Source organism: Arabidopsis thaliana, chromosome 2, assembly GCF_000001735.4.
Source record: "Arabidopsis thaliana chromosome 2, partial sequence".
NCBI classification, from domain to species: domain Eukaryota; kingdom Viridiplantae; phylum Streptophyta; class Magnoliopsida; order Brassicales; family Brassicaceae; genus Arabidopsis; species Arabidopsis thaliana.
In genome coordinates, this window is record NC_003071.7 from 3,345,801 (window position 1) to 3,360,650 (window position 14,850).

The window sequence follows — 14,850 nt, forward strand, 5'->3', positions numbered from 1 at the left end:
ACTCGAACTCTATCCCTGACTTTCTTCGTCCGAGCGGCCCCTCTAGGGCGCGATGCGAGAAGGAATAAGTATTTTTTATACCATTAAATAATTCGCAATAGTTAACCAAGCAGTAGCCAAGAACATAGAAGCAAGCCAAGATCAATGGGGGGTCGCCCCAGTCAAAAATGGTAAGAAGGAGTAGCATCAATAACATTCATTGTATGTACGCCTCCCAGCGATCCACAGGCATCTGTAGCATGTTGTACCCGAGAGTTATTTTGGCTGTGTCCGTTACACCATGGACAATAATCTTAGTCGGAGTAAAATTCCTTACCTTTCCACCCAAAGCTGAACATATCCGCACAGATATTCCATTTTTTTTATTGAGGATCCATTTTCGAACTGAACTACTCATGCCTAGGCAAAACAAGCAAGGGAGTTCTTAATAAGGAGCTCTAGCTACAGCTCCCTGCGGGAGGGTTCCCGTGCTTACTTTACTAAGGAGCAAGGCAGCTACGCAACACTTCCTTGCAACTCATACCTACTAACAAACTGTTTACTCTTTTTAAGGAGTTAGCTGCATTTCCCTGCGGGAGGTAGCTACGCAATCAAAGCAGCAGGGCAGCTTCGCAACACCTGCTTCAACTTTTTGCACATTAGCAACAAGATTGGATAGTTGATTGTTGAGAAGATAGCTGCAGCTCCCGGAGGAAGGAAGTGAACTACAGTTCCAGGGGGAGCACAGCAAGGGCCAATACCGGCTGTGAGGCGCGTAGCGGGAAGAGATGTATGGTAAAGGATAGCTGTTTAACCATTTGTAATGGAATGGGATGTTGATCCTCCTTGGAATAATACGTATATAATCAGATTATCATTCCAGTTAGAGATATCAATTAAGAAAACACTGCCAAAATACGCTTCGCCATGTGCGGATCAAGTCCTTTTAAGGCGATCCCGCGAAGCAGGTCTACGGTGTCCACGATTGTATCCGACTATTGAGTGAGGCCAACTTCCCGATTGATAGAATCTTACGCCCCAAATTCCCATCTCTTTTTTCTTGGTTGGACCAACCGGCACCAGCCATTTCCGTCTTCCTTAATTGGGAGAGTCAGAATCAGTCTCTCTTTGTTTGGGGGGAGCAGAAAATGAAGGAACCTTTGCTTTGAAAATGATTGTTCTAAAATGGTTATTCCTCACAATTTCTCCTTGTGATGCAGCGGAACCATGGCAATTAGGATCTCAAGACGCAGCTACACCTATAATGCAAGGAATAATAGACTTACATCACGATATCTTTTTCTTCCTCATTCTTATTTTGGTTTTCGTATTATGGATCTTGGTTCGCGCTTTATGGCATTTCCACTATAAAAAAAATGCAATCCCGCAAAGAATTGTTCATGGAACTACTATCGAGATTCTTCGGACCATTTTTCCTTGTTTCATTTCGATATTCATTGTTGAACCATCCTTTGCTTTGGCCCTTGACGACGCGGCGGAGGCTCTCTTCCCCAACACAGCCCCGACCCCTTCCAACACCTCCTCGTCGGAGGATTCTTTTGGGCTGAGTGTTCTTTCGGAACCCTGGCCCATTACCCGAAATCTCGGGTTGGAGTCTTCGATTTGTAATCGAATTCGCCTGCTCGAGGCGGCGAATTCCCCTTTTCTGCTTGGAAAAGAGAAAGGGCAGTATTGGGGGGAAATTCAAGAATGTCTTTATAATGTTTCCGAACAAAGGGAGTATTATAGACTCTTGGATTTCGAGAACCGGGATCTCCAAATAAGGGAACGGAAGCACTCCTGTTTAGAAGTCTTTCGGGGAGTGCTTTTGAGGAATCCTTATTTGGAAGAAAGGGCCGCCTACTCTCCTCAAGAGGCTTTTTTCGACTTCTTGAACGAGAGGCGGGACGCGCTGGACATTTCGAACCCCGGATCTAGCCCGGCCGAAATGGACCGCCTAGAGATCTTATTTCTAGGCGAAATAGAGCGTGACCTTCTCAGACGGGGCGACGAATCTCTTTATATTAAACAATTACTTGGGGATTGAGATAGTTCGCGGAGAAGGGGAAGGGGTGCTTTATTTCGGGAGTAAAGTGATAGGGGGTTCGTTCCATTGAGAATAGATGGAATATTGCACCATCTTCAACTCTTCTCGGTATCGGGAGTTTTTCGAGAAAAGGTCCCATCCTTCAATATCATGATTGGGTCGACCAGGCCAGATCATGAGTAAATAAAAAATCGAAAACGTACATAGCTGTTCCAGCTGAAATACTTGGAATAATTCTACCACTTCTACTAGGAGTAGCCTTTTTAGTGCTAGCTGAACGTAAAGTAATGGCTTTTGTGCAACGTAGAAAGGGTCCTGATGTAGTGGGATCGTTCGGATTGTTACAACCTCTAGCAGATGGTTCGAAATTGATTCTAAAAGAACCTATTTCACCAAGTAGTGCTAATTTTTTCCTTTTTAGAATGGCTCCAGTGGCTACATTTATGTTAAGTCTGGTCGCTCGGGCCGTTGTACCTTTTGATTATGGTATGGTATTGTCAGATCCGAACATAGGGCTACTTTATTTGTTTGCCATATCTTCGCTAGGTGTTTATGGAATTATTATAGCGGGTCGGTCTAGTAATTAGGGGGCGGCCGTTCGGTCGCCTATGAGACTAGGACCAATAGGTCAAAAATTGGTTTGTGCCGCAGGTGTTGAATGATCTACTCTACACAGGTGTGGGCTTACAGGGCTAGGGCTCAGAAACCCTTTCTTTCATTCATCAAGAGGGCTAGACGCGCCTTTCGAACCAGTCTTTATAAACCTGGTCGCTCACTTTTCCGGGCCGGGATCAATAAGTAGAAGTCATAAAAAGATATGTTTCTCTTCGCACCACTGATAGACTACTAAAGATTCAATTTGAAAGGCCATACTTAGTTTCGCAAGCCTTTGTCATTGTCAGTCAACTAAGTAGGTCGTTCCGCCCCCTGCGAATCCGTAAATTGAGGAGCATGCCGCAACAAAAGGATGGTCCCCTATGCATTTCATTCTTTCTAGAAAGGAAAATTATAAGTACCCCCATCATGGTGAACCTCTCCTTGTGATCGGGATGAGGTAAATGCCTCCTTTTCGGGGGGCGGATCGAATCGCAGTTTCCTTAGGTAGCCACCGACCTACAGTTATCCTTAAACTTCCGTGCTTGGTGGAGAAGAAGCGAACAAAGGTACGCTCGCTTGCTGTCTTGTTCTCTGCCGCGAACTGGGATCGCTCGCCAGCTAGGTCAGATTGAAGCAACATTTTTTGAGAACATATTACCCATCTTCGGGGACAAGGGGCGGAACGACCTCTCGATCTACTTACAGCAGCCCAGGAATAAAAACGTCGTCTAGGCGTTCCCTCTTGCTCCGATCTACCCTACGCCTAGGACGTTGTCTGGGCCAAGAGTCATAGTTAGTTGCTGTTTCCATTTGGTTGTTTTTTTCTCGTTGTTGATACCGGCAAGACCCAGCCAGATGATGTCTGCTGGTTGGTAGTGAGAGGACTCTTAGTATCGGCATACTCAAAAGGAGGCGCTAATTAAAAAACAAGAATTTTATTTTATTTCTTGCTCTCCCTTAGCAGCGGGAAAGGAGTCTATCTATCTGCCTAGCTTTGGTAGATTTCCCCCAACGCAATTCACAGAAATTCCACGAATCCCTTGGTGGATAAGTCCGACGACTCAGCAGCAGTGCGGAATTGAGTTTCTCGTCTGGTGGATCTGATCTATAGTTATGGGGCAATACATACCAAAAGGTTCGAAGAAAGAGTCGTTAAGCCGAGAAAGCTAAAAATTTGCCTTCTCATCAAAAATAAAGAAGGGAGTTTTCAAGGTGTTAAGAATCGATTGAAGCATCCCTGGACTTCTATTCGATAGAGTGATCGAATCGGGCGCTATGGACTTAAAAGCCTCGAGGGTTGTAGGGCACAAGGGAATCTTGAATCAATTCCCTCTTTTCCAGTATTTAGACAAGCGGTTTGAGTCAAGTGCCAGTTACAGAACTAATTGTTGGCAAGAGTCACAAATAAGAAGTAAACGACTTGATCTCTTCTGGAAAGTGACTTTGACCAAATAGAGTCTCCTTCCGTATAGGGGGCTCTCGTAGCGCTTAGTGTAGTAAGGGCCTTCTGCTTTTTTTTGCTTTCATTAGCCTGAGAGGGCATATTAAGAATGCTTATACAGGGCAACTATAGGGATTATAGAGAATGAGAGGGGCTCACTTGACCAGAGTGCCGAGCATTGTTCGTCGTGCTAGTTCCACTACTCCAGTTCCAGTGTGATCTACGCCTGTTAGACTGCCGGGCTGTAATGGATTGGACTATGTGAATACTTCTTTCTAGGGAAAGAAGGATATCGTATCGGGTTGGACCCGCTCTCTTCAGGTGTTTGCAATTCCTGTGGGAACCGCACCACTTGAAGCCTTTGTATCCACATAATGAGAAGCCCTCTTTTAGTAAAGCTTCTCTTCATCGGCGACTTTCGCGAATGCCTTCTATCGACAAAGAATCCCCCCTGAGTTAGCAGCCTGCCCCACTTATCTAGCCGGTGTTTGCTAGGTTTATTGAGCTACCTCACTACTGCTTTCACTGGAAGCGGCTTAGCTTGTGTTATGCGTAAGACATCTAGATTGGCTTGGCAGGGTAAGAGCTGCCCTTGACTCTCTCAGTTAGGAGAATGTCATTTTGCTAGGAAGACGATCTTTAGCAGAGGCTTTTCGACCAGTTACTGTCCGAGCTGGGATCGTTGTATTGTTCTTCAAACCACTCTTCAGTGACGTAGTCTTTACCTGCACCCTTGTGCTTCATAACATCTGAACCATCGTCTAACTCTAACTTATAATCCTTTGGTGCTAAGAAGATTTCTTTCTTGACTCGCGACTCTCGACCTTACTTTGTTCCACCTACACAGTACCGACCCTGCCCTTCTTACTCAGCAGTTAGCTGCTGGTTTATTTTCAACGTAGGTCGGTAACAGATTTGAATTCCCAAGATTCGGCAGGCTTAGCTACCTCTTCCAGTGAAGCTTCTGTTCCAGTTGTCTCTGCAGATCTGAATGAAAGAGGTGAGGTCAACTCATCCAATAGAGGTGCCTCAGATGGCTAAATGGATTATATGAATGCCTATTCCGCCGGTCGGAATGCCCGGACTGAGGAAGATGTGTACGAGGAGCAAAAACGAGATTCCTAGCCTTCCCTCCCTTTGAAGTGCATTTATCAGATCAGCTCCCAGAGTAACTAGAAAGAGGGTGAAAGGCCCAACTTCTTCATTCATGGCCTTTTTTGTTTCTTTGGATTGATCTCCCTTTCGTATTCATTCGACCTGAGGCGTTCCTCTCAGTCATACAAAAAAGAAAGGTTCTTTCATGCAATGCATAACGGGTGGGCCTCCTATGGATTCCTCTAACTCAATGAATGAAGGGAGGAGTATGAGGAAGGCCGGCTTTCTGGATGAAAATGAAAACAAAAAGGAAAAGGGTCAAACCATATCTTACTTAATAATCTGACTGAATGACGAAGAGCTCTTTATGTGGTCTCACTTTACCACCATCTGAAATGCGCGAAACTTCGATTGGTGGAAGCCAGTCCATGAAGATTCTCCCTTTTCCTACGTGCACTTCCCCTCTTTTGGTAAGCATCCAGTATCTCAGCAAATGAACATTTCTCTAAGCTTATCCTATAGCTTATACGTCGTTTGAAAGCTGCTTCAAGGATCCAACGAATAGCTAAGGTTTGTTGACGATCCCTGGCTACAATCCCAGGGACATCATAAATAGTACCCGCTACTCCTACTTTTGCTACTTCGCATATGGGCTTTATATTCTCTACGGCGTCAACCATAAGTTTGATTACATCGCGTTCAGTTCGAGCTGGGCGATGAAAAGTTTGATAAACAATAGCACGAACTCTCGTTCTTTTACCTTCTTTCATGCGAAAATTGACCAACTTCTTGATCAATAGTTTTTGCTCACCATCCAAGCCCCCCATATAGCTGAAAATTTCCGAGCAATTGGAAGCCGCTTTCGATGACGAGGCCGATAAATTTATATTACGCAATCGTTACTGTCCATCTTTATCAGCCAACTCCCCAGTTTCTATCTTTCCTTTTAGAGTTTACCACTCTTCATAGCTTCTTGAACTTTCTTTAGGGTCTTGCTCCCTGAGTTCCAGAGTCTACACTCTCGCGTCATATGGCTCCGCCCCGGAATCATTTTATACCTCTTCTTTTAGTCGAGTTTGTTTCACAACCTCTCCCAACAAGTGGTCAAGTTCCTTTGTACCTTTCCTTTGACCAAGGGGTCCTCGAACCAACCTGTCCTCCCTCAATCTCCAAGAATTACCCTCCCACGCTAAAAAAAAGTAGCATTTCCTGGACGTAGGTAGAGTCAAACTCTTCTAAATATATAGACTGGATTCCATTTAGATATAAGTCATCATATATATATATATATGAGTTCAGACATATCTGAATCGTCCACGAGGACGAAATTGACTATATCCATCATAGAAGAAAGTGGATTTGGGGGGGGGGGGAGAATAAGATTTTCCCTTTCAAAAATGGAAAGGATTCTGTCGTAGATCTCCTCGAACAATCTATCGAACTCGAGGTCCTCCTCAATTGTAGGAGTTTCAACAAATAAAAAGTCTTTCAATTCTGCTTCTGCAAAAGTCGGAGAATCAGGGGCCCCTGATTCTTCTTCTTCGCTAGCCCCTGGCTCCTTCTTGGTGAACTGCCCCTTCTTGGGCCGTTAGGTATACCTTCCTTCAAATCGAAGTCACTAACGCATTTTTATTCCTCCGCTTGAACAGAGCTTCTATTATGGCTAAAGAAAGAATAAAGTCCAATCGAAGTGGTAATCGCACATTTTCTTCCACTTATTTTTATCCATCGCCTGTCAACCATTCATTCCTTTGATTGACATAGGTCGCGAGCGATCTAATTCAAAGGAGAATGCTTTGGTAGAATTTATTTTGTGTGAAATCCGCAATTATCTTCTTCTCCCCACTTAGGATAAACTTATAATATCAATTTACTAGTAAGCAATGAACACTAACTTAAACTCGAAGCATTTGAGTTGAGAAAAGAAGGTTCCGTTCCTACTTATAAGCTAAGCCAATCGATCGATGCAAAGTATGTTTTGAGCTGTAGTGTAGGAGCACTGATCTGTACTTCTGGAGAAGAAAAAAATCTGTGATAAAGACAGAAGGAATCCGGTAGACTGATTAAGCGGCACTTGCCGTGAGATCTAGTTACTACTGACTGAGCACTAACCAAACTGAAACTGGAGCGAAGTCTCTCCCTATTAGGTAGTAGGGGGCTCAAAGGGAAGATGAACTTGCTAAGCCAGGCGGCATATAAACCTATCGGGGGGATAAGTGGATCTCCTGTTACTTTTGTTCGGAAGTATGTGATCCATTAATTCAACATCGTTTTCTTGGCTACTTTATCGTATGCAGCCAGACTTGACTCTTTTAGGCAAATTACGAAGCACATGGGCGTCCGCGACAGTGAATGTGATTCACCCCATCTCATTATGTTTGAGCTGGTTTCTGGGCACCATAGGCTGCTCATCGCCTCTACCTCTAAGGTGTGCTGATCTGAGGATACTTCTTCTAAAGAAAAAGGAATTCTGCCTCCTCCCACTGTTTTACCATCTCGGCATCTTCCAGCATCTCTTTTATCCAATCATTCCACTTTTGGCTTTCTGTTTCTATGCCCCTCGTCTTGTTTGTCCGGCCGCTTCATTGGAATTCCAGAGGAGGTATGTCGTCTGGATCCTAGCTGTTTCCCGACACATTGTCTTCTTGGAAAATTCTTATTATATTATGCTTCTTCACCCACACCACTTGCACCACCCACATCCTCCATTTCTTATCTTCCTTTTTTTGATCTTGAGAAAACTTCGACGGAATCGGTCTGTCAAAGCCCAGCGAATAATGCAACGTTCGTGCCACCGCCTTCTTTTTGCCCCAGTAGGTAATGACTCAGAACTCTCTGCTCCTTCTGCACCATCTGTAGTTCCTCTTCGACGTTTCAATCGTCAATCTGTATCTACTGTCTGATATGGGTATTATCATCTTCTTTTTTGACTACTTTTCATTCTGTTCATGTCCCTTCTACCTATAAGCAGGCAGCAGAACTCGCATGTTGGCGCAAAGCCATAGATGATGAGCTCCAGGCCCTAGAATCAAATCATACTTGGTGTTCCTCAACTCTCAGATAGTTTGAAATTTATCAAACCATGCACTTGTTTCACAATCCATATAGAGATTTACGAAGACGACAAACGAGAGTTTTTTCCGCTTCCTGGTAGCCAGGAGGAGGTTGCATAGCATATAAACTGTCTCCTTAAGATGACCATGAAGAAATTCATTTTGAACGTCCATCTGATGTAAAGACCTATAGTGAATGGGCGGAACAGCCAACGGGGTACGAACAGCCAACGGGGTACGAACAGTAGTCATTTTGGCAACGGGAGCAAATCTTTCTTCATAATCGATGCCATACTCCTGCTTATAGCCTTGAGCAAGCAGACGAGCTTTATACCTATCTATACTACCATCGGATTTCAGCTTGATTAAGTATAACCATTTGCTACCAATAATGAAACCACTCTTTTTAGTGCTAGATTCCGCCAGAGTTCGCACGACTATTCCATGTTTCTTTGCCGGAGAAGATATAGAGAAGACAACTAGTAACAATTACAAGTGCTCTTGGCCGTACCAACTATTATTATTATATTCCTTTTCTTGTGTCTGACCAGAAGTCTTTCAGTAGAACTTGTCTTCCTCTTATTTGACTCCAACCGTCGATGGCACAATTCTTCTTTCCGGGCAAGCAATCGAACTCAATCAAGTATCGGAAACCACACTCGCCACAGCACCTGGTTATGGAATAGAGCTCTGGAGTTGGCTTGAAACGAGACTATTTCAAAGATCCTTGTTTCGGATGATGAATAGTCACTCGTCAGCCTGCCCTTCCCCTCACAGAGCGGTAACAGAACTACTGGGAAGATCAAAGAAGATTTCCCATAACGCGTTGACAGCAGACTAAGACGCACATCTAGATTGGAGAAGTAAGTAGGCCAATGCCATGGGTGGAAAACTATCGCCTCACACCCTAGGAATTTGGTACGAATCGAGAAAGAATTCTCTCCCGGAAGGCTATGAAATAGAATAATGAGCACTCGTCTTTTTTAATTCTTTCCGGGTTCGGCTAAGACGGCCGCTGTAGGGAACTGATGTACCATAGCTTCGTTATACCTTCTTCAACCCTATGAGAAGCATCTAGATATGTACTTTCCCTATGATCACTCAATCGTCCAAGTGCTGAGGGGCACAGTGCCAGGATAAAAGGAAAAGGGTGGATAACGAGACCCAGACTTTGATGTAATGTAATTTCACTGCCTTATTGAGATAGGGGCATTTCAAGATGAGAGAGAGTGAGAAGACCTGCTTTCCTCCTCGTATCGAGCATCGCTCTGAGTAAGGCTTGGGAAATCGATATCCCGGTTCCGATGTAGCATTGGATCAAGTACCAACTAGTAAGGAATCCAAGGTTTTCGTACATCAAGAGGAATCTTTCTATCCAGTTTCGTTCATCAAGAGCTTAGCAAGCATATCAGACGCGGTAGATAACTCACTAGGGTTTGCAAGAAGCAAATCACTCTTTCTTTCTCACCTTCAGTAGCAATAGATTGATCTTCTTTTAGGATTCTGCACTATCATGGAAGTGAGCCGAGAAAGTAAAGGTTCGACATCGGGTGGTTGACTGGGTTGCCCTGAAACAGCCTCATACTTAGAAAGAATATCGGCCAGATTTGAGCAGCTAGTGGGATCCATCTTGCAGAAGAAGTGTCATCTACAAAGAGGAGATGGTTGATACGGGGGCTGTTGTTTGATACTCTAATACCAGGCAAACGTCCTTGTTCCTGAGCTCTTCGACATAATCCTGAGAGCACCTCCGTACATAGGATAAAGAGGTATGGGGAAAGTGGATCTCCTTGACGAAGACCTCGAGATGGGGTGACTAAACCTTGAGGGGCTCCATTGATAATGAATAGGAGATAGAAGTGACACACTCCATAACCCATTCAATCCATTGATTATGGAAGCCAAAGCAAGTCAAAACTTATCTTAGAAAGCCCCATTCGATGCGATCGTATGCTTTGCTCATATCTGTTTTCACAGCCATGGAACCTCTAACAGTAGCTTTCGATATTCTTAAGTAATGGAGTGTCTCATGGGTGATCAGTACATTATCAGAGATCACTCTACCCGGAACAAAAGCAGACTGATTCTCTGAAATAATCAAAGGCAGATACGGTTGGAGGCGCTTCGTTAACATCTTTGCTACAATCTTGTAGTAAACATTGCATAGAGCAATAGGTCGATAATCTGAGACTTTCTTCGGAGCTCTCACTTTTGGGATTAAACAAATATGAGTTTCGTTAACCCGAGGAGGAAAGGAGGCCGAGGTGAAGAATTCTTTGATCTTCTTTGAAATTTCTGGTCCAATGATATCCCAGTATTTATGGTAGAACTTGGCGGAAAACCCATCGGGGCCTGGAGCCTTATTTGAATTGAGAGGACTGCTGCCTTAATCTCTTCATCACTAGGAGAAGCCGTGAGGGCTGAGTTCATTTCATCAGAAATGCAAGGAGAAAGAGCTTCACGGACGAGTTGGAAATTACCCGAAGCTCTCGCCGTGAAGATGTCATTAAAGTATGAGGAGATGACGTTCGCTATTTGAGCTTCTTGACTTCAACTCCGTTTTCATCCTCCAACACAGTGAATCTGTTTATCGTTCTTCTTCCTCTTGTTACTGCGTAAAAGTATCCGGTGCTCCTGTCCCCACCAACGGAACTCGACTTAAAGTAGAGGAAGAGATATTATATAATGATAGAAGCAGCAGCCCAGCTAGCCGATCACTCGGACTCATGGCCGTCTAACGACTACACCATCCCATGAGTCCTACGCTCTCTACAGGGAATCGAGACCAAAGGGGTTCCTCCAGATCCTACGCTTTTGTATCTTTAGCATCCCACACTTCACTCCACAAGGGAAGATTACGATTACGTCCAGCCTTACTAGAAAGATAGACCCCGGGAACTTCCAAGGCCAAGACGTAGTTGATTTCTCGCCTTGGGTAGTGTTGCCAGACGAAGACAAGGTCGCCTTTCTCATATCTTGTCGAGTTACAGCAAAAATAAGGAAGAGTGGATTACCGCAGGCTTTTCAAAACAAATACTTCAAGAGATATCGGCTAAACGAAAAGGGGATTTGTGCTTTCCTCTTAAAGTAGGGGTTGGACCAAGAAGATAGGTCACAAGTGGCCTTACTCTCTTTGTTTCGGAATGAGGATGGGAAGGCCTTCCACTCCAATAAATGATAGGACAGCTTTTGGTGCCCTACTCTCGCGGAATGGAAGGAAAGCCACAGAATCAAGTTTGCTACTAGAAAGGAAAGAAAGAGAGGGAGACAGAGAAAGGATTCCACTTTAGCTGGTAGCTTCCTCGTAAAAGGGAAACCAGAGTCAAAGGGAAACTTCCTCTTTATATAGCGAGGATTTGATGAAATCCCATTTTCCTTCGTAAGAGGACTGTAGGAATCCAAAACTTGCTCTTTATATACCGACAAAAGTAAGAAACCACATTTCCCTTCGTAAGACCACATTTGGAATCAAAAAAGCCTTCTCCACATGGTGAAAAGTAAGAAACCACATTTCCCTTCGTAAGACAAATCTTTTTTGGAAAAATGCCTTCTCAGCATGGTGAAAAGTAAGCAAATCTAGGAAATAGAGCTGGGTGTGCTCTACGAGAAGGCATATGTGTTACATCTTGAGATATTTGTTTAGGGCAAACGGTCACCGCCATTTCTCGTATGAAAGGCTGGACTGTCGCAATCAAACTCTCCGCCTGCCGGATCATTCCCCTGTAGCTAGCTTTGATTAAAGAGTCTCTTTCTTGGTTCGTTGGGAATGTGCATGATGAGAAAAGGTAGTTAGCTTATCTGCCTTGTTCCTTTGCTTGCATGAAGAAAGACTCTCCTCTGTTTGTTTTGTGGGAATAGGCATGACTAAGCCAGTTAGTTTCCTACGGCGAGCTCGAGCAGCTTTGTATTGCGTCGATATCTTTCCATGACATGCCCCGCTATCTATGTTTACTGGAACCGGGCCTTAAGGTGAAGGGCCGCCTCTCTAAGAAAAGAAGTTTGGGGGAAGAAGAGCTCTTGCAATGGATTCCTCAGTAGGAAATGCAAAAGAAGAAAGAAAGAGCAGTGCTTTCTTAATAGTCGTGGGAGTCCGGGTCTAAGGATCCCTTTAGTCGACTAACTGACGTTCCTTATATTTCATAGGTAGCGCGAAGGGTGACTCTTTTGGGCAGTTGCTAATGTTGATGGGTTTCTAGTTCCATGGATGGATAGGAACTAAGCTAAGTCTGCTAAGTAAGCAGGGATTTATACTTTCTTTTATCAGAAGATTGCAGCGCTAGTTCCGAATCTGATCTCTTACCTTCCGTAGTTCATCCCTTTTGCCAACACAGGGCTACGCTTGTTTACAACACACCCTTGTGAAGTTGCTAAATTGGCTATCCTTTTCAGGAGAGTTCCTTTGATCTGATCCCAGCACAGAGGATAGAACACAGATAAGTAAGTCAACTAGGTTAGGTGAAGATGGGCAGCTAATCTACTAAGTTGGTTGGTTGAGCACACTCCTGGGAAGGGGTAAACCGACTCTTAGGGTCTTTCGCCCGCGTTTATACTATAGTGGCACCCAATTGATTTTAGCACGAGATAGGGACCAATCTTCATCCACGGGTGTGTGCTGGAATGTGTGCAATACTAGTTTATCGGGCTTGCTTCGCTAGGAGTATACAGATAACAGTTAGGAAGGAATAACCCAGCACTGCGCTAGAGAAAGCAGAGGAATACCGAGAAGTAGAGAGAACTTGCTTCGCTAGGAAAGGAAAAGGGAGAGTTGGTTTCACCTTCCCTATAAGAACTAAGGTTTACCAAACTCCCTAGCCATCTATGAAACTATGATACTTTATACTTCCAAACCTGAAAAGGAAAAGGAAGACTAAAGCATGGGACTAAAGCTGAGGAGGAGCTAGTGGAACTGTCTACCCAAGAATTAGAACAAAAGCTGCTCACAGTACACCTTTGTTTAACTGTACGAGCGAGAATACCAGCTAATCATGTAACTGCCAAGAATAAGGATTCTAAAGGAAAGAGTTAGGTGTGCCAGAGATCCTGGGATTACCTTTGGAGAGGAAAGCTCCTACTATTACTATTAAGGAGCACTCAAAGCTTGCTTCGCTAGGACAGGACAGCACAGAAGAGTAGATAGCTTGCTTCGCTAGGAGTGTGCTAACTTATTCTCATAGGCGTACCCGCGTAGAAGAAGCTACCTTCCTCAAACTCCTCTGCGCAACCCAGCCATACCAGAGAGTGCTATCACAAGGAAATTGTCTGGTCTCAGAAGATGAGAGCTTCTTTTTTAGCAGAGGTACTGATGTCAGGAGAGTGTCGACGCGCTCTTCCCCAGTCGTGTTGAAGAAGTTTGAGGGAAAGATGGATTCTGAAGGAAATCGGCTGACCTATCGGATGAAGCAGACTGCTGCGAAAGTGGTGCCACGAGTCGAGAACTCTTAGAATTGTGCTCGTTCAGGCTCTTTAGTGCACCTAAGTGCGAAGCTGGTGCTGCAAGGGAGGATGTGGGCGGGAGAGCGGTCAGTCCTCTACCTCTCGCTATCGATCCCTTTTGCGTCCTTTCTAGCTATCGACTCTATCCCTTTTTCTTTCTAGCTATCTCTTCTTCCGTAAGGACCTTTTTGTTCCCCCCCACGCTGATCAACAACCATTGAGATAGGATAGAGCCAATGCAGGAGGTGACCGAAGTAGCTCAATAAAAGAATGAAGAAATTGGGAATGGTAATTCGAGCAATGAAAAGAAAGAAAGAGTTCGCCCAATCGTATAGCTTTTTCCTTCAAATGCTTCTATCTCACTTGTTTGCTAGCTTGCAACTGCTGGGCACTGAAACTCAGTCGGCCGACATCGATAAGGGAGATTTTCTTCCAACCCCTTGGAAGAGAGGAAGAGAAAGGAGTGGTGATGGCTTAAAGAACCACGTTGCATAAGCCGGAAGCACAGAATGTTACTCGGAAACAAGCCTGAGAACGACTCTTCACCGTTAGCCATTATGTTTACCTGGTCAAATGCCGTCGTTTATGATAGGTCGGTCTAGTGAGAGCAAATGATCAAGCAAGAACGTGCCTACATCCGTTGATGCACTTCGTTGACTAGTGAAGGGTTTTTCCTTGGGGCCCACGTTGCCACTGGGGTCGCTCATCTTACTCTAGGGTAGCACTCTCTATGGAAAGAAGAGTGGTTGTGCTTCACTACTAGCCAAGTCCATGCAGATGGGGATAAGGGGGTTCACTGCTGTCTGATATCATCATATCTATTTTGACCTAAAAGCTTACTTGGGATATCTAAGAGCTAATTAAATCTTTTCTCTTAAAAAAACGGGTAATAAGAAAACACTTATTATCTTTTTATTTGCAAGCAACATCTGCTCAAAAAGAAAAGGAAGTTGACTTCACCTCCGGTGACCGGCTTCGCGGGATCGCCTTACGTATAAGGACCTGATCCACTCTAGGCGAAGCTTTTTTGGGCGAAAGCTACTTACTATGTTATCTTCCAATTGAGTTGAGAGAGTTTTCAATCGAATTCCAATTTTTCGTTATATAAGCTATTTATAATTGAATGATTTAAAGATTGAGTTTCAAAAAGAAAATACCGGAGAAAAGGTGATGCAAACAGGAAACCTGCTTCGCCCGTTGATGGT

At 44.2% G+C, this 14,850-nt stretch overlaps 5 protein-coding genes, 1 long non-coding RNA gene and 2 pseudogenes across 9 annotated transcripts in view; 4 read left to right on the plus strand and 4 right to left on the minus strand.

Moving 5' to 3' along the window:
* Positions 1 to 128: 128 nt before the first annotated feature.
* Positions 129 to 2,026, plus strand: AT2G07695 (Cytochrome C oxidase subunit II-like, transmembrane domain-containing protein; the record flags this gene model as incomplete). Its single annotated transcript, NM_126745.3, has 1 exon — positions 129 to 2,026. Exon 1 carries the CDS (start codon positions 1,151 to 1,153, stop codon positions 2,024 to 2,026), a length of 876 nt encoding a protein of 291 aa, NP_178786.1. The 5' UTR covers positions 129 to 1,150.
* A 176-nt stretch (positions 2,027 to 2,202) lies between these two features.
* Positions 2,203 to 3,104, plus strand: AT2G07785 (NADH dehydrogenase family protein). The gene has a single exon (NM_201711.2). The coding sequence runs from the start codon at positions 2,314 to 2,316 to the stop codon at positions 2,611 to 2,613; it is 300 nt and encodes a 99-aa protein (NP_973440.1). The 5' UTR covers positions 2,203 to 2,313; the 3' UTR covers positions 2,614 to 3,104.
* On the minus strand, positions 2,353 to 2,685 carry AT2G05255. Its single transcript, NR_140072.1, has one exon. It is a non-coding gene; the product is annotated as an other RNA (long non-coding RNA).
* Positions 2,996 to 5,412, minus strand: AT2G07599 (uncharacterized protein). Of its 2 annotated transcripts, NM_001202588.1 has the most exons (9): positions 5,179 to 5,412; positions 5,012 to 5,051; positions 4,699 to 4,789; positions 4,574 to 4,625; positions 4,224 to 4,398; positions 4,044 to 4,143; positions 3,646 to 3,723; positions 3,462 to 3,538; positions 2,996 to 3,380 (listed from the first exon to the last, which is right to left on the minus strand). In NM_001202588.1, exons 1-9 carry the CDS (start codon positions 5,271 to 5,273, stop codon positions 3,048 to 3,050), a joined length of 1,041 nt encoding a protein of 346 aa, NP_001189517.1. In that variant the 5' UTR covers positions 5,274 to 5,412; the 3' UTR covers positions 2,996 to 3,047. The 2 variants fall into 2 exon arrangements, with proteins under 2 accessions (NP_001189517.1, NP_001189516.1); NM_001202587.1 differs by lacking the exons at positions 4,044 to 4,143; positions 4,574 to 4,625 and having other exon boundaries at positions 3,646 to 3,728; positions 4,224 to 4,290.
* AT2G07696 (Ribosomal protein S7p/S5e family protein) lies at positions 5,250 to 6,428 on the minus strand. The gene has a single exon (NM_126746.3): positions 5,250 to 6,081. The coding sequence runs from the start codon at positions 5,984 to 5,986 to the stop codon at positions 5,540 to 5,542; it is 447 nt and encodes a 148-aa protein (NP_178787.1). The 5' UTR covers positions 5,987 to 6,081; the 3' UTR covers positions 5,250 to 5,539.
* A 1,022-nt stretch (positions 6,429 to 7,450) lies between these two features.
* On the plus strand, positions 7,451 to 8,062 carry AT2G07813 (annotated as a pseudogene). Its single transcript has one exon.
* A 151-nt stretch (positions 8,063 to 8,213) lies between these two features.
* Positions 8,214 to 11,674, minus strand: AT2G07697 (annotated as a pseudogene; the record flags this gene model as incomplete). The annotated part of the gene is made up of 1 exon: positions 8,214 to 11,674.
* A 144-nt stretch (positions 11,675 to 11,818) lies between these two features.
* Positions 11,819 to 14,850, plus strand: part of AT2G07798 (uncharacterized protein) — a 3,484-nt gene continuing 452 nt past the window's right edge. The window contains exons 1-8 of the mRNA NM_001161031.2: positions 11,819 to 12,306; positions 12,409 to 12,445; positions 12,695 to 12,817; positions 12,915 to 13,006; positions 13,387 to 13,469; positions 13,587 to 13,731; positions 13,808 to 13,821; positions 14,020 to 14,111. Coding sequence (NP_001154503.2) covers positions 12,235 to 12,306; positions 12,409 to 12,445; positions 12,695 to 12,817; positions 12,915 to 13,006; positions 13,387 to 13,469; positions 13,587 to 13,731; positions 13,808 to 13,821; positions 14,020 to 14,111 — 658 coding nt within the window. The 5' untranslated portion in view covers positions 11,819 to 12,234. The remainder of the gene's footprint in view (positions 12,307 to 12,408; positions 12,446 to 12,694; positions 12,818 to 12,914; positions 13,007 to 13,386; positions 13,470 to 13,586; positions 13,732 to 13,807; positions 13,822 to 14,019; positions 14,112 to 14,850) is intronic.

What these genes read in the sequence shown, in the direction of transcription:
- AT2G07696 (NM_126746.3), bottom strand. Translation starts at nt 5,986, where the DNA reads ATGGGGGGCTTGGATGGTGAGCAAAAACTATTGATCAAGAAGTTGGTC.
- AT2G07599 (NM_001202588.1), bottom strand. Translation starts at nt 5,273, where the DNA reads ATGAATGAAGAAGTTGGGCCTTTCACCCTCTTTCTAGTTACTCTGGGA. An exon ending in CACTTTCCAGAAGAGATCAA is followed by an intron (nt 3,724 to 4,043) that starts GTCGTTTACTTC and finishes ACTATAGATCAG; the next exon opens with ATCCACCAGACGAGAAACTC. An exon ending in CATCTGGCTGGGTCTTGCCG is followed by an intron (nt 3,381 to 3,461) that starts GTATCAACAACG and finishes TCCTAGGCGTAG; the next exon opens with GGTAGATCGGAGCAAGAGGG.
- AT2G07785 (NM_201711.2), top strand. Translation starts at nt 2,314, where the DNA reads ATGGCTTTTGTGCAACGTAGAAAGGGTCCTGATGTAGTGGGATCGTTC.